At 38.8% G+C, this 24,164-nt stretch overlaps 1 protein-coding gene across 4 annotated transcripts in view; it reads right to left on the bottom strand.

Annotated features, from left to right (window-relative positions):
• st3gal3b (ST3 beta-galactoside alpha-2,3-sialyltransferase 3b) overlaps window positions 1-24,164 on the bottom strand; it is an 88,812-nt gene that overhangs the window by 38,603 nt on the left and 26,045 nt on the right. For all 4 annotated transcript variants that reach the window (XM_057858365.1, XM_057858367.1, XM_057858366.1 and 1 more), the window contains 4 exons: window positions 21,230-21,324; window positions 9,190-9,253; window positions 9,034-9,129; window positions 7,686-7,872 (listed from right to left, as the gene is read on the bottom strand). In XM_057858365.1, coding sequence (XP_057714348.1) covers window positions 7,686-7,872; window positions 9,034-9,129; window positions 9,190-9,253; window positions 21,230-21,324 — 442 coding nt within the window. The remainder of the gene's footprint in view (window positions 1-7,685; window positions 7,873-9,033; window positions 9,130-9,189; window positions 9,254-21,229; window positions 21,325-24,164) is intronic.

Raw genomic sequence — 24,164 nt, 5'->3', positions numbered from 1 at the left:
TGCCAATCACACATTGCTTTCTTGGAACTTGTGAAAACGACTCTAGACATTACGACATATGAAGGATGTTTTCTTCATATGTTTCCCAAAACCAAAAAGGAGGAAAAAATGTGAAGACTGAACCAACATGCATGGACTTTAACACCAGCTCGGTGAATCCATTCACATTTCATATGCAGTAAACATTTTGTTGGGTTGGCGTGGTCTTTCAGAGGAAAAAGAGGTAAGCCATTTTTATATTTTTTACTTATTTTTTAACATGACGTTGTGCCGTACTGCTTCTGTCTCACAATGAATGACCTGAAAAGAATTACAATGGTATCTGACTGCCACTGTTACCGTTTCTGTTGTAAAAAAAAAAAAAAAAACGCTTTAGTAAGGGGGAAGTGTAAATAAATTATAGAATTAAGATTTGTTACTAACAAAAAATTAACAGTGTTCATTGGCTGTCACTGAGTAGCATTTGCAATCGCTACACAAAATATAAATTCCCCCCAAGAACGGTCAGAGACGTAGGACAACCAGAGGATATAATACTGTATATAGGAAAGACGGGGCTGGTGGTAAAGGATAGCTTGTTGAAACAGCAGATAGGAAAGACGGGGCTGGTGGTAAAGGATAGCTTGTTGAAACAGCAGACTGTCATTGTCAGTCGCGTAAGAAAAAGGTGTCGATAAAAAACCTAAGGCTATGTTAAGGTCAGCTCGTTTTTTTCATCTTTTTCAGCCCTCAACACTCAAGTCATCTCTTTAACTGAACATTTTTATGTACTTCCACATCTTTGCAAGTGAATTTGGCACCAGGGACATCATTTTTGGAGAGAATTGGTAGGTTTAGCTTTGCGAACATCTCCTTCGTACACGATTTCCATTCATTTCCTATTGGGGACAAACGGTGGCGTATCCTCCCTTAGCAACAGTAGCTAACATCATGAATATTAATGAGCGGAAGTGACGTGTTGCTTGCGGTACGCCATTACAGTGGTACCTCTACATACGAATTTGTTCCAGGACCTAGTTTGTAGTCGAAATGGTCGTATGTCGAGCAGGACTTTCCCATAAGAATACATTATGATTCAACTAATTCATTCCACAGCCCAAAAATGTTAAATCTTTAATAAATACTGCAGGTACAATTACAAATAGCAATTACACATAGCAAAACAAGTAAACTATAAATAAAATTCGGAATGAAAATAATAGTAACAATAATGAACCAGTAATATATAAAAAAAATAAAATAAAAAATAAAAAATTAATTATTGACACCTTAACCTATAGAGTTGCGAACGGAGGTGGTGGAGACAGCGAGTGTGTAGGTGCAGGAGGGTGCATTCAGTGGGCCATGTTCTGTCCAGTTTAACAAACGCATTAAAATTAGACATGTAAAACATGAATTATGAATAATTTTTTTTTAAAAAGTGTTTTTATTGACACCTTAACTCACTGGCGAACAGAGGTCGATGGCTGCTTGATTCCTGCCATACTGTTGAGCCAACTCACTGATGCTTACACCGCGCTCATATTTTTCAATCATCGCTTTCTTAAACCCAATACCAACAGTCTTGGGAACCATGTAGATTTTTCTCAAAAGTCTTGCGGGAAAACAATGAAATGGCGACGCTGCCATAAATCGTAGTATGTCGAGCATTTCGTCATATGCCGAGACAAATGTCAAGTCAAAGTTTATGTCGGATGTCGAAAGGATCGTATGTCGAGGTACCACTGTAAATGTATTTTTCCAATGAATAATATTTGATTTCATCCACTAAAATCCTTTAAACATAAAAATCTTTTTGGGAAAAATGTTGCAAATGTTGATTAAAAGCAATAATTCGCTGCAATTCCTTCCCATTCAAAATGGATTGGATGCCAAGTGCCATCAATGGCAGCCAACGAGTTAAATGAGTGCCCTATAAAGGGTTAAGAGCAGATCATAAATAGTAAAATCCAAACAAAGGTTGGATGGGGGTTGTGCATTAAATAAAGATTGTGCAAATGCCGCAGAAATGTTCATCTTGGTCAGCCATCCGAGACAAACACACAAAAGCATGGCAAAATCAAACTCAATGACTAGCGGCTAAGTGAGACAACGGACGAAGCTGCATTATATGCACTATCCTTATAAAGGAATAATAAATGGGGCCTGCACAAGCTTTCATAAGCAGTGTAGGGATGAAAAGGTCTCACAGAGCCCCTCTAGCTGTTATTCTTCAGATTTTACTCAGAAAAACCTTGATGAATTGACTGGTGTAAAGCAGTTCAAAGCTATATGAATGCTCTTTCCCTGAAAGGCAAATTTGAAGAGCAACAGGGATGCTATTTGCACTGCTCCAACTGCGACCAAATGGTTGCATTTTCCGACTAAAATTAGAGCTGTACGAGTATAATTTTCATCTACTCGCACATGCGACCAGTAACAGTTTTTGTTGTTGTTGTTGTTGACAAACTCCTTCATGGTTTAATCCACTAGTTGGAAGTAATGTAACGAGCAGTTTTGCCAAGGGAAAATACAACAAAAGAAAAAGAAGGTGGAGGTAGGCAATGTGTGGTCAGGGGCTTCACACACGAGAGGCAATGAGCGATGGCGAAATGCGAAAGCCATCGGCATTGAGCTCAAAGCGAACATACAAGGCACCATGTGACTGCAGCGGCAAGCGACGCACACCGCCGTCAGCCTGTGTGTCATCGCTCGTCCCTGATTAAATATGAATTTGGAAGGAATTTCAAAATTCCGGGTCTTTTCTGAGCGCCAACAACTTTTCATACTGCTGCCATTTATCTATGTCCCGAAAATCATACCGACAAGTAGAGGTGTGCAAAATTTCCGATTCTTAGATTATTCGCGATTCGGCCGTGGAAGATTCGAGAACGATTCACAAACATTCAAATTCCGATTATTGAAATATGCCAAGTAAAGCAGAAGTACGACACACTCAGCGCGCCGCGCGGTCTTTGGTACGCAATTAGGGACGGAGCGAGAGTAGCTAAACATCATGCTTCTCATTACCCGGCCCCTCGGGTAACGCCAATGCTCAACTCACGGCTCTAGCTCAACTCATGCCACAAGATATAAAAAAAAAAAAAAAAAACATACCTGACTGCTGCCGAAAAGCTGCTACAAGCCACATTATGTTACGGTAGATATCATTTATATAGGACTAGATGCATTATAGCTTCGGTATCGTTACCAGCACATCTACAAAAAAACTAGATGCGGGCGTTAGTAACGGCCGCCATCTTAAAGCAGTACACTTCCTGCAAGGCTGTTGTTGCGAACCCTCCAAGCGAACCTAATTAACTTTTTATCTAAAATACTCCTAAGTCGGTAAAATATTGACTTGAATCTATCTTTAAAATAGTTTAAAAACTTTTACATGTTGAAAGTAGACAAAAGAGAAATTATGGAATAACAGGAGCAATTTTAACAACTTTAACGGTTGATTCACAACATTAAATTAATTGAAAGTAGTTTAAAGCTGCTGATATAGAATGGGGACTGGAGCTTTTTATTTACTGTTATTTTTGTATATTTGTTTACTGCGATATGTTAACTTGATACCGAAATAGTAGTTTGGTTTAGCCTGAGAGGATTTTTGAACAATTTTGGAACTAATGTACAAAACAAATTAATTAAAAAAAAAAAAAAAAAAAAGGAGTGGGGTGCATCAATAATCGTTTTATAATCGAATCGGAGCCTCTGAATCGTAATCGTAATCGAATCGTTAGGTGCCCAAAGATTCCCAGCTCTACCGACAAGTATCATAAAGTATGCTGGTTGCACACTGCTAAAATGATAGGCTCCTCCATATTGACAAAGTATGATGTGTGGATGTCGATTTCCGGGTTGGCCAGTGTCCATCAAAAAATACGTTGCTGATTGGTTGTAGTGCCAAGTGACAGCGAGAGAAATAGAACAAAATTCCCATGTTAACCTAATTTATAAGTAGTATACTGGTTGATGTAAAAACTGATAGAGAATAAAATATAGATTCATAAGTTTGCAGTTGTATGCATTTATTATGAAAGTATTTATCGGTTAAAAAGTAAAAATTAGAGGAAAACCCGATTAACAGTAAGCCTGAACGATATATCGTTTAAACATCGCCATCGCGATGTGTGCGTGCGCGATAGTCCCATGCAAGGACGTGCGATAGTTTTTATTTTTTTAAATCCACATACGCCCTGCTTTCTGCTCTGCGCAGAGCCTCACACGGTCTTAGAACCTCACAGTCACTGCAGCACTTGCTTATTAAAGTTAACGATTCTGGTATCTTTGATCTTGCCAAAGAAGCGGACATCACAGCGCAGCAGCTGTCAATCATCGTTTAACTTGTAAAACAGTTTCTGCAAGGAAGCCGCTTTGGAATGAAAGTGTGTCTGTGTGGAGACGTTTGAGACATAAAAATTCAATGCCAGAAGTGATCATGAGGAGTTTGTAATTTCTACATTTCCAACAAGAGTCACAGCTAAGGTAGATAAACAGAAGTATTTAATAAAGCCAAGCATTTTTCAACTACAGTACTTTATTCTTGTTAAAAAATGATTTGGTTAGACAGTTATGTTTAAAACTGATCGTAATATAACATAACATTTGAAGTGCTTAAAACTATTTATTAATATATATATACACATTATGTATGTACTATATTATATATATATATATATATATATATTTCTTTTCTTTTTTTCTTTTATCATACTTTGGGGAAAAGGTGAGAAAAAAAACATGCCTTATATTACGGTGACCATATATTGATTTCCAAAAAAGAAGACACTCTGCCCGGCCTCAAGATACTTGAATTTTACTCCCAAGTTCACTCAATGATGCCTATATCACTTTAATAAATTTAAAGTGTGACCCCTCACTCTGGATGGAAAATTGCAGTTTTTAAAAAAATAATGAATATATACAGTATATATAATGCAGACCCATGGAAATGTAGTCCAGTCAATACACATACACACAGTAGGCTATGTGCCAACTAAACATTTTTATAAATTACTAACACTACAATTGTCCTTGACAAATTGTTATTCCCATCAATTGATATTCTCATTCAATGTTCTAGATTGCACACGAACAATAACCGAAATAAACTGACAAACTATTCAACCAGCATGTTTCCAAACGTAGCAGATCAAAAACTACATTTCCCATGAAGCCTAGCGTGGTTTAGCTTACTGATAGCTAGCTGAGGCAAAAATCAAACTTTGCTATAAAAGTTTACCATCATCGGCAGCGCAACGATGCGACACCAAACTGGATTTTACAGTCAAAGCTCCGACAGAAGTCAACAGTTGCCATTATATACATATTTATTGTAAAAAAACTTAACAACTGGGCAGGCGTTGTGGCCAAATCGTCAACCCAGTAGATGGCAGTAATGCCTCATGATAGGGGTAAACTGCCAACAAAAACAAGAAGAACTACTCCTTCCCTCCCAACTACTAGAAGCCATGTCATCGCAGGCAGGCGCTGCCACTCAGCGGCCGGAGGGATTCTCTTCAAATTGGTCCCATGAAAAATCATAAAAACCAGACATTTTTATGAATTTATAAAATCCACCCGGACGACGGGGATACTACGTGAAAGTAGGACTTGTCCGGGCAAAAGAGGACGTTTGGTCACGCTACCTTATATGTATCTCTTTCCAATGCTAAATCTGAATAAATACATTGAGCACACACACACAAAAAAATTAAAATTTGGGGGGCGGGGTGCGCAACTTCGCGGTTTTTCACTTATCGCGGCGGGTTCTGGTCCCCATTAACCGCGAAAAACAAGGGATCACTGTACATTGGTCATTGAGAGTCATCCAAAATCTTTCCAAACAGCTATTCAAGTCATCTAGTGAAAATTTCTTTTAAAAAAAAAAAAAACCAAAAAAAAGTTTTTTTTAATATCGCAATATAATATCGCAAACCCCCCAAAAATCGCAGCAATAGTTTTTTTCCAATATCGTTCAGGCCTAATTAACAGTGTGCGCTACTGAATCTTCTGCTTGCGCTCCTAAAATTTTCAAGTTAGGTGTGTACTATGCTCCTCGTAAAAAATGTTAAGTCTGGATCCTTGAACTGGCAATTAACTAATTCGCTGCCATTTACAGCAATGGACATCCAATTCATTTGAACCGGGAGGAGCTGGCACTGGCAGGCAAATTGCTGCATCAAAGCAAGCAATGTTTGAATGAGAGCAAGCAGGACACGGGCATATACACAATAGCATCTCTGCGTGTTTATATTTCCAACGCAATGGTGAGTCAGATTAAATAACGCCAGGATAACAGCCTTTTCAAGTCCAAAGTTCCTTTCAACTCGAACTAAGACTGAAAACCCACTTTCTGTCATGAACAGATATTGTTACCGCAGCAACAAAAGTTTTGTTTTGGAAAAAAGTCACGCTGGGAAAGCTTTACCTGCCCGTCAAACTAAAACATACTTAGTACTCTTACTGTGACAAATCCTGGATATTTAAGTGAAGTTCTTTTACATAAAATTTACTGACATGACTGATCAATAACTATACGTCATTAAAAGTTACAGTGACTGATGAATTTTTAAAGGGTCAATCATTACTGAAGCCAAGCCAGTTTCTTCCATTTCACTTTAGCATTAAGAAATATGGTTGTCCCATATTGTTTCAGTATCTTTCCTCTGACTTTGCATACAACTTCCTTTTTCCCCACTGCAATGCTACTTCATTTTATTACACATTGCCTGTACATCTGAATTTGTTACCTCTTACTGACCCATAACCAGTCGGTCTAAGCTGCACTAGAAGCTATAACGCTGGGGGAAGTTCAGCTACTGAGTCCTATCCCATGTTTCTGACTTTACCTACCACTTGTCTTACTTTATTTCTCTTTTCTTATTCTAATATCTAGTTGACTAGTCTCTTCATCACTAGTCACCCAGTGTCCCCTTTCCCCCCTCCCCTCTGGGGAGGGGCTAGTTTTCAGCCGCTGCCTCCTGACTATCTTGACCCCTGGCTGGATGGACGTCCTCGTGCCCCCCCCCCCCCTTTGTTGGATAGGTTCAATGTTTCCTCCTATCGGCGAATACGTCATTTTAATAAGGCTTTATTGAGCACCCCATTGTCCACTGAATTGCCACAAAATCATCTTAGAGTGACTATGAAAGGGGGTGAAATAACGCCGTTAAAAAGGCATTGTCTGTTAAGACCACTATATTCAAAGAGATAAGGACATGGTAAATCAGAACTTGAATTTCTGACCGAACTATAAAGCACAAAACTGCACATCAGCAAGTAACTGAGGGAAAAGGTTCGAATGCTAGCCATTGTTCTACCCCCCTTAAGAATGTAAACCATCTAAAACCTCTCAAACATAAAGTTGACATTCATGATGCCCTCTTAAGGATTTCCTAGTGAAGGAATGTACAAAATGTAATCGGAGGATAGGCTGCTATGTTTTGCTAAAGGGAGAACATAGCTCAACTTACTCAACCTGAGCAGCATAATTTCTCTTCTAGGGTGCTAGTCTAACACAGAAATGGTAGAAAATAAATATATAAATGGAGCGAGTAAGTAACCCCAATAAAAAACATTTGAGCCTCCATACAGTATTTTTTCAAACAAACACATGTTCAAATTGTTAAATGTTTGCCCTTCTAACGACAGAAAGGCAAATGCATGGTGATGAAAAGTCCTGAAATTATTCTTACCAGTTTCTCTTTGAAGACCATCTGTCTTAACCACTTGAAGTCCAGTGGTTTAAACGCAGAAAAAACAAACAGTGAATCCTTTTCGTACTGTTCCGGCTTCTGAAATGCTCCCTCCGGGTAGGTAATTCTCATGGTAGTTTTGGTCCCTACATCTCTCCCGTAGCCAGCCACCGGGGCTTCATTCAACCTGGAGCAAAATGCAATATGGAATGGAATATGAGTTTTGGACCACAATAGTTCACAACTATTAGTCAATGTCTTTAAATAAGGATAAAAAATAACCACACGATTTATTGATTTTGTGAAAAATAAGTTTTGGTTTTTTTTGGGTTAAAGTCTTATGTAAGAGCTAATGCGGAAGTGTAATTATTAATAATTGTGCATCCAAAATGGCTAATTACCAATTAGCAACCTTTCATATTGATAAAGGGAAAGATAACACCTAGAACTAAATGACTTGACGACATGCTCGAAATACGACGATTTACGACAGTGCCTCAGTTTCTTTGTTTTCTCGCAAGACGGACGTATAGCGGATTTTCTTGTGAGAGAAATCAACATTGGCTCCAAGATGTTTAGTGCAGGTGGTCAAAAAAGGAAAAAGGTGGCGCTTACCATTGAAATGAAGATAAAAATGATAGCAAAATATGAGTGTGCTGTGCGCGTACGTGAACTGGCTCGACAATACGGCCGTAGAATGTCTACGATCACGACTGTCCTCCTCTGACCTTCGTTGGCCAGTCTTTAGAAGTTAAGGTGACAATTTTTATTTTGTGGTAAGATCGCCAAAGAAATCGCCAGCTTCGTCAGGTTTTAAAATCATTTACAGTATTTCGGAACTTGCGCAACACAACATGCCTCCCGTCCACCGCAGTTAATGCTAATAACAACAGAACATTAAAACAGAAAGTAAAATCTCTACCACAGATATATCATCAGTCAAGTCAGTTTTTTTCATTTATAATTTGTTGTTTTGTTATGTGTAATTGCCATTTGTAATGGTACCATTTAGGACCATTCTACCAATAGTATAATTTCTTAAGGATTTAATGTAGGTTTTTGGGCTGTGGAACAAATTAATGGAATCATAATGTATTCCTATGGGAAAATCCCGCTCGACATACGACCATTTTGACTTACAAAAAAGGTCATGGAACGAATTAACTTTGTATGTAGAGGTACCACTGTATACGATAATGTTATAGTTACAGTGTGAAGAGCTTAAAATAGTTTTTACTTCACCTATAGGAAAAAAAAATTAAGACACTTCACAATTCAGTAGCCTGAGAACATGTCTCAAAACCTTTGACCACAGGGGTACAGTGTCGTGTTGTGATGTATGACTCACCTGACCACGACATCATAGTCATCTATACGGGATCCCAGAGACTTGTTTGATAGGATACCTCCATTTCCCACAATGATGCATTTTTTACAGCTGAGACTGAAAGATAGAGGGGAATGATTAACATTCGAGAAACCTTTATTTGTAATGTTGATTTACCTGTCCAGTTCATCTCCTAGTCCAAAGTTTTTGGTAGTAGTTAAAATGCTGTCAATAATTCTCTCTGTGGAGAAAAGAAAAGCAAAACATGAATACATCAACTGCGTATATTGCTATTACTATAATGCACTGTATTAATAGCCTTAGACCAAAATGCATGCTTGATTTTAATTTACCCTTACAAAGCATCTACTGTAGGTCCCTTAGGTCAACAAACGGGTCTGCTTAGTGTTCTAAGAACGAGTCAACAGCATTCAGCAATACTCCCTATCTCTGGAACAAATCACCTGAAGATCTGAGGTGTGGTTAAACAGTTACCTCCTTTAAAGCAGGGCTAAAATCACTTACCGTACTACGGCGTATTCATAACTGCCCCTTTTGCTCAAACATCTAATTTCATGAGTTTTTATCCATTAATTTGGTTTTATTTCCATTTCCTGTTATTAAACGTGACTTACATATTTTATTTGTGTTTTTATTTTTTTTATTTCTTAACTGTGTATTAAGGCTCTAATACCACAACAAGTAGAGCAAACTAGGTGTTTTGAACCTCAGTTGGAGTAAAGAACATATTCACTTAACTCATTTAATACCATTGACCGCGAACAACATCAAATCCATTTTAACTGGAATGGTTAGTATTGAGTGATCATTTTTCACTGGTAGCACATGAGTTAACAGATAAGGAGTGACTGAATTATTGAGGGGGGGGGGGGGGGGGGGGGCTATTGTGAACCTGGAGTCCTACGACACGCAGGGTTCAGAAAGGTGTGTAGGTGTATGCAGATTGCATAAAAACACTCAGAGAGGAATGCAGTTTTCAAACAAGCGTGAGTTAAGTGGGCGATGGCACTCATCTCCCTTCATGGTGAGAATCCTTCTGATCGCAGGATGAGAAACGGGGATGTTTAGCCATAGCACACATTCCTACTGCGTATTCTGCGAGTGTCATGCTTTCAGCATTAGACGTTCAGTATATTAACCCTATATCTGACTGTGTTTAGGCTAGTCATACTTGAAATTCTTCCACACGTAACATCCAAATATAATAGATCCCAGTTTAACACTCTATACAGCACTAATTTAACTCAGTGGCTGCTATTGACAGCGCTAGATGTCCAAACTATTTTGACTATAAGGGTTGGCAGTAATCATTTGCTAGTATCGATCATTGTCAATGGCAGGCTATGATGATGTAGCTCTTTTCATTCTTCTGCTGTGAATTTAAAAGATTTTTTTTTACTAGTTTATCACTAGCAGATGTCCAATCCATTTGAACTTGGAGGGTATCGTTCATTGTTCATTTGATGCTAACCCTCTCGCTTCAGATTAGGATGTCTAGCGCTTTAAATGGCAGCCAATAATTTAGAGTGTTATTAGTGGCCCTAACCAAAGTGCATTTCTGTTTTTATTATTAAGTTTTCATTAACATTTTATTATTTATAACTGTATTCATAAACAAATATTTTTCAATAATTATTCTTAAATTACAAATAATGTAATTATAACACACCTGATGTCCACATGACATAACATTTTGTAAGTCAAACTTGAATATCAAATGTTAATATTGTGGCCTACTTGACCCAAAATGTGATGCTTATGTGTATGTATGTGGATGCCAGGTCATTACTGGAGTTGTTAATTACCCATAGTCACTTGGCAGATAAACAGTTAAATTAAATTGGTGCCTTGAAATACTAGTTTCTAGTTAAGAGATGACATACAGTATATAAGACCAACACAAATTGTTGTGGGTTTTTTTATCAGTCTTTTTTCAGTTTTATTATTTCTATATTCGTTTACAAGATGACACTCTTGGAATAAGACACATTTCATGTTTGCATTTACACGGTTCCGTCTTAAGGCCGAGTTATACTTCCGCGTCAGACCTACGCCGTCAAGGAAGAATCGAGTTACGACCCTACGGCGTAGCCTGACGCGCAACTCTCGATTTTTCTAACCTTCGCGTCGCGTAGATGCGTTGACGTAGCGAAAACGGACTGTGATTGGTCCGCTCAGACTGTTGTTTCCGGGCGAAAACACCGCCATTGTAGAATAGAATCAAACATTATTTTCCACACGCAAAAATGCACCAAGCCGACGGGAGTATCATCGAAGAGCAAGTCTCGTCAAGAAATTATTATTGTGACTGCCAAATGGCAAGGTCGGTGATCGAAAAAATAAATAAAAGGAAGAACCACCGAGACGTGGGTGGTCGGAATCGAGTGGCCACACGAAGCGGTGACACAGTCGGCCAAAAACTGCCAACTTTTTATCACTTTATGTCGTATTTTTGGTTGGTGCACTTCATCATTTACTGTGTACATATGTTTCAAGTATATGAAGAATAAAGCACAGATTTGGTGTCAAAAGAGTTGTTTTGATCTTTAATTTTCAATAGCAGACAGTTCACACACACAATACATTATCACTGATTGAGAGTGCCTCGGTGCTTTTTATGATAACCTTAAAATCAAGCCTCCCAACGCAGTTTGGGAAGTTCCCTAGACGCCAGAAATCTGCTATGGCTTCCCACTGGCTGGTTGTAGGACACGGCAAACAAATCAGGCTGGAGGGCTTTGCAGACCTTGAACGCAGTGCTCGACGCCAGTTTGAAGCTAGCCGCCACAGCTAGCTCTCTCCACCCGAGTCTAAAACTCTCTGTGCGGCATCAAAAGTCGGCCAGACCGCCTCGAAACAGTCTTCTGCGTCGCCTGCCCGTCAACATTTGTATGTTCAATATTTATTCAGTGTTGATGAGCAGAATATTTACTTTCAAGAGTTCCATCTTGCAATGTTGATTTTTTCTCCGACTAGCGGAAGTAGTCAACAATCATGCCCCAAAACCGTACAAACATAACGCCACATCCCTCTAGTGGCTTGGCGGTGAATTACAGAGCAACGCGTTCCCTCACCGCAGAACTATCGAATGTCGAATGACGCCGTAGTCGCTACGCCGTCACCGCAACGCGGGAGTATAACTCAGGCTTTAGGTGTGTCTCCATTAGAACAGTTTGGCAATTCTGCGTGAAAACGATGTAGTATTCATGCCAGGTCCGAGGGGGCAGTTCAGTTTTACAAGGCGACAGCCAATGAGGCACTTCCTTGACAACAAGCTCCTCAGGCCGGAAGACAACATACCCGCCCACTCGAAGCAATGCCGTCCACGCTTTTTTTCCTTTAAATTCAAAAGGCACAAAAACACGAACGTAAAATATATTTAAAATAAAAAATATTATAAAAAGAGGAAATTAAAGGTGACGTTCCGCCATGTTTGCCGTTTTGAATGTTTATTAGCAGCGATTGCGCATGCCTAAAGTGACGTGTGCGAGCGCTGACGTCATCGGAGCATGAGCGTTCCATATATACTGTATGGTTGCGGAGCAAGCCCCGCAATCGAATAGTTCCGCAATGGAGGCCGGAATCAAAAGTTTGCGTCTTCACCTTCCAGTTTGCAGTCACCATGTAAAGGCGAGGCCATTCTGCAACACAATCGTTGCATATTGGTGTCACCGCGTCACCATGTAAACGGCCCCTATGTCACGTTAATCCACACTGTTTGTTGATGTTATACCCACAGACGACGGGCACCACCTCATCCTCTGACTTGAGGATTTTTTTCTTCTAGATTTGACATAAACGGCTTCTATTCCACATCTTTCAGACCAATGGCCCTCCTAATAGAGATTAAGGAATTCCTTCTTGAAATGGTAATCAACCATTGAATACTGGATCTGAAGAAGCTGCCTGGCAAAACTTTTTCTTTCTGCTTTACTCCAATGAACAATAGGTTGTTACTTTTGATATGCATGCCTTGTCCACATTTTCCCGTCATTCCCATATTAATGAGGATAGTCAGCAAACAACAACAGAAGGGGTGAAAAAAAGTAAGTGAACCATCACATTTAATATTTTGTGGCACCTCTTTTGGCAGCAATAATTTCAACCAGACGCTTCTGTAGCTGCAGATCACTCTGGCACATCGTTCAGGACTAATCTTGGCCCGTTCTTTTCGACAAAACTGTTGTAGTTCAGTCAGTTTCCTGGGATATCTAGTAGGCCTGAACGATATTGGAAAAAACTATTGCTGCGATTTTTGGGGGGTTTGCGATATATTGCGATATTATAAAAATATATATATATATATATTTTTTTTTTAAAGAAATTTTTACTAAATGACTTAAATAGCTGTTTGGAAAGACTTTGGATGACTCATCATGACCACAGTGTACAGTATTCCATCGTATATATATTATACATATACCGTAATTTTTGCACTATAAGGTGCACCTGACTATAAGTCGCAACCCACCAAATGTGACACAAAAATGGCATTTGTTCATAGATAAGCCGCACTGGACTATAGGCCGCAGCTGTCCTCACTGTATTATGGGATATTTACACCATAAGATATTAACCGTTAACACATCATTAGACTGCGGCACCATACGACGGGCAGAAGACCAAATGAACCACCATGAAGCTTTGAACCAATTGGCTGCTAAGCTTCTGGGCTTCTAGAAGCTTCATTTGGCCATCACTGCTCCCTTGGGGGAGACAGTCAATCTCTTCTGTAACCTGCTGTCAACACTGTTGTTGTCCAACATGCCTCCTAGCATGCATTGCAGCGCAACAGATGTAAATAACAATAAAAATTCATGTTCTGTGCTAATTATTTATTCAGTTATTGTTCCAGTTGTTTCATTATTGCTAGTTATGTTATTTGGTACACTTTGACAGTAGCGCCATGAGACTGTCATCATGACATGACACTGTCATGCTTATAACCAGGGGTGCACATAAGTGGTCCGCATGCGCGCATGCGTACCGGACGTAGACAAACGCGCTGGCCCTCAACGACTTCCATACGCTTTTGCGTACCGATGGCTGACCACCGTATTTGCGGCGGACACGAGAAAATAACTTCTCAAAATGTCAAAGAGGCAAGCCACACCGAGTAATTACTTCCGTGTTCCCCCACCCCCGTCAAAAGACAGACAGACGACAGAGACGTCACCGGAGTTACCGAAAAAAAAAACTTTTGCTGAAAAGTAGGAGGTACCATGGCTAGAAGCAAATGATGCTCGCACGGAAATGCGTTACAAAATGTGCTGTGAGAATCCCAATGTCGCCGATAAGAGCAGCGCATTTTATGTAGGGTCAAAGAATTTCAGCCATCCAAACTTTGAAAAGCACGAAAAAAAACAGAGTCTGTGGCAATTAAGCAAACTATCGATGTCAAACAGGACCCCGCTCGCCCTATGGACAAGTGGCGGAATAAAGGTAATGAACAGCGACATGCACTGACAAACGTGTTTTTGCTCGCATTTTACAAAGCTAAACATGCACGTTCAATAAGGTCTTATGAGGAGGACATCCCACTTTTAAAAAGGGTTGGAGTTAATGTGGGAGCCGTATAATGCCCTTTATTTTGAATTGGTGCTTTTTATTTCTTTACATTTCACTTCAAAGTAATGGCAATTTTGTTGTGCCAGTTGATGTTAATGAAGCATTAATTGTTAATATAATTAATTAAAGTTAATTGGCTCTAAGTAAAGCTTGTCAAAAATTTATCGCATCAGGCGGGTCGGCTCTCAAGCTCAATGAGGACCAAGTCACATCTCCAGGTCCTCCTCTGAGAACCTGGGCAAAAAAATTATGTGCACCCCTGCTTATAACAGATGTCATTTAGTGTTATTCGGCAAATTATCTCACTTTTGAATAGATGTAAAAGATCCGAGCTGGACATTAATGGAGTTAGTAACATAATTTGCCAGATGACACTTAATGACATCTGTCATGAGCATTCAGTAATGCCCATGACAGTGTCATGTCATAATTATGACGGTCTTATGACACTGCTTTCAAATAAAGTGTTACCAAATACCATAACAAGCAATTAATGAAACAACTGGAACAGTAACTGAATAAATAATTAGCACAGAACATGAATTTTTATTGTTATTTACATCTGTTGCGCTGCAATGCATGCTAGGAGGCATGTTGGACAACAACAGTGTTGACAGCAGGTTACAGAAGAGATTGACTGTCTCCCCCAATAATAATAATTAGCACAGAACATGCATTTTGATCGTTATTTACATCTATAGTACTGCAATGCATGCTAGGAGGCATGAGTTGCCTATTGACCCCCCCCCCCCAAAAAAAATCAACAAATAAGCCGCACTGGACTATAAGCCGCAGGCTTCAAAATGAAGGAAAAAAGTAGCGGCTTATAGTCCGAAAATTACGGTATATATTAATAAATGCTTTTTAAGCACTTCAAATGTAATAATTATGATCATTTTTTATCATAACTGTCCCACCGAATCATTTTTAAACAAGAATAAAGTACTATGGTAGAAAAATGTTTGGCTTTATGAAATGCTTCTGTTTACCTAACATGGCTGTGACTCTTGGAGTGGCATGTAGAAATTTCAAACTCCTCATACTCACTTCTGGTGTTTGTTTTATACAGTGGGGAGAACAAGTATTTGATACACTGCCAATTGGCAGTGTATCAAATACTTGTTGACTGTATGTCTCGAACGTCTCCATATCCCCCCCACAGACACACACCTTCATTCCAGCCCGCGCTTCCTTGCAGAAACTATTTAACAAGTTAAACGATGATTGAGAGATTGCTGCCTGTGTCAAGTCGGCTTCTTTGGCCAGATCAAAGCCATTTTTAACTTTAATAAGCAAGTGCCGCAGTGACTGAAAGCTGGGAGAGGGGGTGAGGGAGGCTGTGCGAGCGAATTAAGCAGAACAAAGGTTTGTGGATTGGAAAAAAAAAAACAATAAAAAACTATCGCACGTCCTTGCGACGGTACTATCCCGCATGCACAAATCGCGATGGCGATGTTTAAACGATATATCGTTCAGGCTTAATATCTAGCATGAATCACTGTCTTTAGGTCATGCCACAGCATCACAATGGGGTTCAAATCTGGACTTTGACTTGGTCACTCCAGAATGTGTATTTTGTTCTTCTGAAACCATTCTGAAGTTGATTTCCCTCTGTGTTTTGGATCATTGTCTTGTTGCAGCAACCATGCTCCTTTTAGCTTCAACTGTCTGACAGACGGCCTCTGGTTTTCCTGAAAAAAATCCTGATAAACTTTTGAATTCATTCTTCCATTTAATGATTGCAAGTTGTCCAGGCCTTGAGGCAGCAAAACAGCCCCAAATCATGATGCTCCCTCCACCAAGTGTGTGTCCAAGTGCCTTTTTACAAACATTAAATGAGCAACAATAGTTTTTTAGACAGCAGTGGCTCCCTCCATGGAGTCCTCCCATGAACACCATTCTTGGACCATAGTTTTAGATATAGTTGACGTGTTCAGAGATATTGGACTGTGCCAGTGATTTCTGTAACTCTTTAGCAGACACTCTAGGGCTCTTTTTACCTCTCTGAGTATTGCTGCGCTGAACTCTTGGCGTCATCTTTGGTGGACGGCTACTCCTTGGGAGAGAAGCAGCGGTGCCAAACTCTCTCCATATGTAGACAGCTTCTCTGACTGTCTGTCTGAGATGTTTTTTTTATCCTTTCCCAGCTTTATACAAATCAACAATCCTTGATCGCAGGTCTTCAGATAGCTCTTTTGACTAAGCCATGATGCACATCAGACAATGCTTCTCATCAAGACAGTTCTTACCAGGTGTGTTTTTTCTAGTGGGGGCAGGGCAGCTTCAAACCACTCATCAGAGATTGGGCACACACCTGACTTAAATTGTTTGGTAAAAATTGGTTTCAATTGCTCTTTAAGTCTCCTTAGGCAGAGGGTTCACTTACTTATTTTCCCCCCTTCTGTCATTGTTTGCATGCTATCCTCATTAAAATATGAAAACCTATAAATGTTTGGGTGGTTTTAGTTTAAGGACATCTTTTCATCCGTGTGATTTTGACAAAGATCACATCACATTTGATGGTGATTTTATGCAGAAATGTGAGAAATTCCAGTGGTATGAAAAAGTATCTGAACCTTTTGGAACCATCGTTACAGTATTTGGTCTACATGTATTGTGTCACCATTTTGTGGCTTTGATGATCCAACTATCACTATATTCCAGTATGATGAGTTATGTTTTGCATATGACTGTGCATAAGAAACTGAAAACTCGGAGAGCCTCGACATAAGTGTGTTTGACATTAGACAACCTAATTCATTCTGGCAAACAAGCCTAATGATTAACCTACTGAAGGCAAGCGAGAAAGACAACAGGCCATTGTTTGGATGTGGTGTCGATGTCTGGCATCAAGCATCACTCCGAGCAGCATAAACATATGGCTGGGGACCACACCTGGATCCATGCTTGTAGGATGGTGTGTAGAATTTACTTTCCAAGGGATGACATGATAGCTAATTGTTAAGTATCGGAATGTAAACATTTCTGTTGAGTATATCTCCAGGCAGCAAAAAAGACAAATGGCCATAAGTTGTCAAATGGTCACAACACTACTCTTGAATGACAAAAATCTTTTAGGAGCAGCACAGAGGAAGGTTGGAAGTATCACGCAAAATATAAACACAGACTTCTTGCTGAAAATGGTACAGCCTAAACAACATAAAAGATCAAGTGAGGAAAGAAAGGTATTTTGGCCTGCACTTTTGTAACCTTTGAGACGCAAATGTGGTGATAGTTAAAAAATTAATTTTGTAATTTTTTTTAATCTATCAATTTTCTCCACCGTTTCACTATAACTTTCACCATTTAATCTAGTATTGAATCAACACTAGTATTGCAGATACCGAACTAAAAACGACGTCATCGGTATTGGAGAGTACTAGAAAATAACATGCCGTTGCAGACAGTACAGTATGTACTTTTCGTTTGTTCATCACTAGGAGATGTCCAATCCGTCTGAAGTGAGAGGATCCTCTCACTTCAAATGAATTGGACGTCTAGCACCACCAATGGAAGAAAATGACCTTAATGTCTGACCAAGCCATGATAGCATGTAGGTAAGAACTTGAATTAAAAATATATTTTTTTGCAGTAAGTATTGAAAGAAAAAATGTCAGTGGTACCTCTACATAAGAAGTTAATTCGTTCCAGGACCCTGTTTGTAAGTCGAAATGGTCATATGTCGAGCAGGTTTTTCCCATAAGAATACATTATAATTTCATTAATTTGTTCTACAGCCTGAAAACCTACACTAAATCCGTAATAAATGCTGCTGATACTATTGCAAATAGCAATTACACGGAGCAAAACAAATTATGAAGAACAATCACAGGATTTCTGCTAGGATTTTTTGGTTTCCCCTAGGATTTTTTGAAGTTATGGTGGTGGGCTGCATCGAAGTCGGACAGCCTCACCATGTCGCGCCACAGCGAAATTGCTTCATATCATGAAAAATGAGATTTTTTTTGCCCAAAATTTTTTCCCAAGAAGAAACATAACAAAGATCTATTTGAAATATTTCATTAGCTAGGCTAATGCGTTGCTCACAGCTACAGTATAATATAATAATTGTAATAATAACAATAATACCTGTAATAATGTAACAAATCGGGTTCTAATGTGGCAGATGTGTTTTGCGTGATGTACCTGAACGCACCCTGTGGCTGACATGACAGTGTGAGGGACTTTTTACTTTCATAGTTTTTAGTTTATTCAGCTGCGGCGGACAGTAGGCATGTTGTGTTGCACAAGTTCTGAAATAAATAATTAAAAACCTGACTTAGCTGGCGATTTTTTGACAATGTTACTACAATAATAATTGTCACCTTAACTTATAAAGACTGGCGAACGTAGGTCGGAGGCGGACCAACGAGATCGTAGACATTCTACGGCCGTATTGTCGAGCCAGTTCACGGACGTGCACACCACGCTCATATTTTTCCTAATATTTCCATCTTCATTTCAATGGTAAGCTTCACTTTTCTCCTTTTTTCACCACTTGCACTAACATTCTTGGAACCCATGTTGATTTCTCTCGCAAGAAAATCCACCGTGCGCCAGTCTTGCGGTAAAATAAAGAGACTGCAGCGCTCTCATAGTTTGTCGTATCTTCGAACATGTCGTCGGATGTAGAAACAAATGACGAGCCAAATTTTATGTCTGATGTCGAAAAGATTGTGTGTCGAGGTACCACTGTATATGAATATATATAAATACATATACAGTGGTACCTCTACATACGATCGCTTCGACACACGAACTTTTCGACATCCGACGTAAAATTTGACTCGCCATTTGTTTCTACATCCGACGACATGCTCGAAATACGACGACAATGGCAGCACCGCAGACGAATGCACGGCGGATTTTCTTGTGTGACAAATCAACACTGGTTTCAGAAAAGGTTGGTACAGGTGGTGAAACAAGGAAAAAGTTGACGCTTACCTTCTAAATGAAGATGCAAATGACAGAAAAATATGAGCGTAGGGTGGGCATCCGTGAAATGGCTCAACAATACATCTCCACGGTCCTCCTCCGACCATCGTTCGCCAGTCTTTAGAAGTTAAGCTGACAATTCTTATTGTGGTAACATCTCCAGAGAAATCGCCAACTTCGACACGTTTTTATCATTTATTTCACAACTTATTCAAAACAAAAACACCTTCTGTCTGCCGCAATTGACGGTGTTCTCTAGAAAACATTCAAAGTGAAAGTGAAACTCAAGCTCACCGGTCTGTCTCTGGCACGTTAGCCCCGCGGTGCGTTCAGGGTCAGCAAAAAACGTCCGCCACATTAGAACCCGATTTGTTACATTAATACAGGAATTATTAATTATTATTATTATTCCGATTCTGATTTATAATTTATTTGTTTTGCTATGTGTAATTGCCATTTGTAATAGTACCAGCAGTATTTTTTAAGGATTTAGTGAAGGTTTTTGGGCTGTGGAACGAATTAATGGAATTATAATGTATTCCTATGGGAAAATCCTGCTCGACATACGACCATTTCGACTTACAAACAAGGTCCTGGAACGGATTAACTTCGTATGTAGAGGTACCACTGACATTTTTTCTCTCAATACTTACTGCAAAAAAATATATTTTTAATTGGACATCTCCTAGTGATGAACAAACGAAAAGTACATATTGTACTGTCTGCAAAAAACATACAACAGTTCAGTATCGTGATGCCAAATACCATACAGCTGGGCGTTTGAATCGGTATCTGGAGCCAAAAAATGGTATCCGTGCAACACTTATTTAAACTCAAGGTGTATACAGTATTGTATGTCATTAATATAAGCAATTACAGTGTCCAATGATGTGCGATTTGAGTCAATCCAATAAATGGGAGCATGACATAATGCCACTGCTACTGTTACGTCCCACTCAGACAGCCAAAAACAGCATGTGAGAGAGGGCATTCCATCTGGCTGCATCATCCAACAGCCATAACACTGCAGCCCTTATGGACAATTAATGAAATGCAGGTACTTTATAGTAGGAGCTGCTTATTTTAACATGTCATCAGGAGCATGCCCAGACGTTGCGTCAAAGTGCAAACAGGCAAGTGGAGGTCATAGATGCAACATGTTACCGCTTCCACAATAGACTATGAAACTGGCTTATTGTAGTGTAAAGGAAGCAAATATACAATTCTTTATAAGCACTGTGTCTTTTGTTATCCTGATTTTACGCAGGTGTTTGCACTCTATTCAACATTCTTACAAAAAAAAGTTTTGAAAAAGGTTTGATGACTGATAAGAGTTAAATGTTTAGTGATAACATTCAATCTAATTGTTTCAATGCTCAGAAGTACATCACTGAACCACATATAAATGTTGTCGATCGATTGTAAAGTGCTTTTTTTATGAAACGTTTTTCATGTATTTCACACTCATAGTCAGACTCTTATGTCTAGATAAGAAGCGGATGATGTCAACTCTTCTTTTGAATGTGAAGCATAGTTAAAATGACTGATCTCAATCAGATGGTTAAAAAAGTCAACAGCAACATCAAAACTAAAGGGGCATGATTTTATCAACATCACACACAAACTGTTCATGAGATATACAAAAACAAGCCACGAAAGGAGGTTCAAAACAATGACTATTTCTAATTCTTACCTTGGGTTTTGAAGCCGAACGGAGGTAAGTAATTGCTGACTTTAGTGAGACGCTTGAAGTTTTGGTCAAGAAACATGGGCGCCGCTTTCACAAACCTGTAGTAAAACAGAGATGGATAAGGATTAGTGTTTATCTTCACAGATGAATCTAAACATATTACATAAAAAAACATTTTATCTGGATAATTTAATTCACTGTTAATTCACCTAAACACACTTGTCTACTCTCTAAAGAGGTAGAGCACAATGAAAGCAATCAAAAACTAAAATAAAACATACTTTAGCTGAAGCCAATGTTTTTGATTAACTGCACGACCTGTAAATTCCAGAATTGTTTCTCCCTTATCCTGTGGGTCTGTATTTGTCCCGCTATGATAAATCGATTCTAGAAAATCAAAGGAAGTCATTTCCTGACAGTCACGCCTTAAACCAAAGCGCTGTGATTCGGGTCATTTCTTGCATTGGAGCCGCAGGATGGATGTGTTTGTTTGACCCAGTGCCGGCATGGGCAAAACAGAGGATCAAGTGTTAGACATCAGAGAATTACAGTTTGCTTTCTCGCCTTTTCTATTAAAATACAGTGGTACATCTACATATGAATTTAATTCGTTCAAGGATATGGTTTGTCAGTCGAAATGGTCGTATGTCAAGCGGGATTTTCCCTTAAGAATACATTATATTTTGATTGCAGGTACATTTACTAATAGCAATTACACATAGTAAAACAAATAAATTATAAATACAAATCGGAATAATAATAATAATAACGAATGGAATTTTTTTTAAAAAGTGTTTTTATGGCACCTTAACTTATAGAGACTGGCAAAATGTGGTGGGAGGAGAGGGTAGGTGCATGTGGATACGGCGAGCCGTGTTGTCTAACTTAAACGCATTAAATAAGACACGCAAAACATTAACAAAAGTGTTTTTATTGTCACCTTAACTTACTGGCGAACACAGGTCGGAGGGAGACAGCGTGTGTGTGTGTGGGTGGGCCATGTTATCTAGCCAGTTCACTCACACGCACACCACGTTCAGATTTTTCTATCACTTTTCAATTTCAATGGTAAAGTGTCACCTTTTTCCTTTTTTCACCACCAGCGCTAACCTTCTGGGGACCCATGTTGATTTCTCTCAAGAAAATCCACCGTGTGTCCAGCGTTACAGCAGTAAATTTACATTGTTTATTTATATTAACATATTTTAAGTATATGTTTGAAATGTTTTCCATTTTTATTTAAAAAATATATAAAGGAATCAAAGACAATCATCAGTCTGCTGTCATTGAGTACGACAGATCATTTCTTTCATTTTTGCTTTTTAATTCAAACTAAAAAAATTAATTGTAAATTTAGGAAAAAAATACATTTTACATTGTTTTTTACGTAAAATATTTCACTAAAAAACAATCTATAAGGAGTAAATAACACTTAGATACTCATGAGTACACTTTCATTGAACACTAAAAAAAAAAATCTGAAATATTTATTGTCAACTCAGACTTTCATTGACAGTGACGACAGCCAATAATTAAAGCGGCTCAAAAAAGAGAATTTGGACAATATCTAACTGTCTCTAAAAGATTAAGCAATAATCAAAATTACTGATGCACCGATACCAGTATCGGCAGGGGGGGCCGATCCTGCTCAAAATAGTGGCATAGGTATCGGCGAGTTTATTCAGTTCATTCAGAGTTGATTATTATTAGAGGTGTGCGAAATTACCAATTCTTAGATTATTCGCGATTCGGCCGTGGAAGATTTGAGAACAATTCACAAATGTCCAAATTCCGATTATTGAAATATGCCAAGTAAAGCGGAACTAAAACACAGTCAGCACGATCTTCGGGACGCAATGAGGAACGGACAGAGAGTAAACATCATCATGCTTGTCATTACCTGGGTAATGACAATGCTCAACTCACGCCGCTAGATAAAAAAACAATAATACCTGACTGCTACCGACAGCCGCTACAAACTACGCCCACATAATGCTACAGTAGATATCACATGTATAAAGAACTAAATGCGAAATGATGGACTCGGTGGCGTTAGCAGCGCCTGTATAGAAAACTAGATGCGAAATGACAGACTTGCCGCCATCTTAAAGCAGAAGACTTCCCTGGAAGGCTGTTGTAGCGAACCTTCCAAACAAACCTTATTAACTTTTTATCTAAAATACTCCTAAATCGGCAAAATCTTGACTTGAATCCATCTATAAAAGATGAAATAGTTTTAAAACTTTCACATGTCGAAAGTAGAAAGAAGGGAAATTATGGAATAACGGGAGCAATTTTAACTTTAACGGTTGATTCACAAGATTAAATTATTGACTGTAGTTTAAAGCTGCTGATACAGAATGGGCACTTGAGTATTTTATTTACTGTTTTGAACTGTTTACTTGATACTGAAATCGTTGTTTATTTAAGCCTGAGAGGATTTTTGTACAACTTATTTAACTAATGTATGAACCATTAAAAGCAGCTAATAGCTGGGTTATAATCGAATCGTAGCCTCTGAATTGTAATCGAATCGTTAGGTGCCCATTGATTCCCACCTTATTATTATGAATGTATTTTTACTTTCTTACTGTTGGGCTAGTATTATACATGCTTAAAGTTCACGAATTTAGCACTATTTTGGCCTTTGAGGGCCAAAGGTTTATTTAACTATTGTTACCCATACCAGGTATGCAATTAAAAGTTCTACTGTATTTACATTGTAATTGTCTTTTAACTGTTTCGCAAAGTAAGCCGCAGGCTGACAAAGCCATGATAGCAATGATTTCACATCCAAGTATGTAGCTCTTTGGGAAAAAAAAACAAAAAAAAAATTATATACTGTATACATATATATAAACGGAGTGGTATTGGTATCGGGCCCAAAAAATTGTATCGGTGCAACACTAATCAAAAAGCAAAGATCTGAGCACCTCTA

Source organism: Corythoichthys intestinalis, chromosome 14, assembly GCF_030265065.1.
Source record: "Corythoichthys intestinalis isolate RoL2023-P3 chromosome 14, ASM3026506v1, whole genome shotgun sequence".
Lineage (NCBI taxonomy): Eukaryota > Metazoa > Chordata > Actinopteri > Syngnathiformes > Syngnathidae > Corythoichthys > Corythoichthys intestinalis.
The sequence above is the reverse complement of the archived record's forward strand: the minus strand, read 5'-3'. Positions and strand labels throughout refer to the sequence as shown.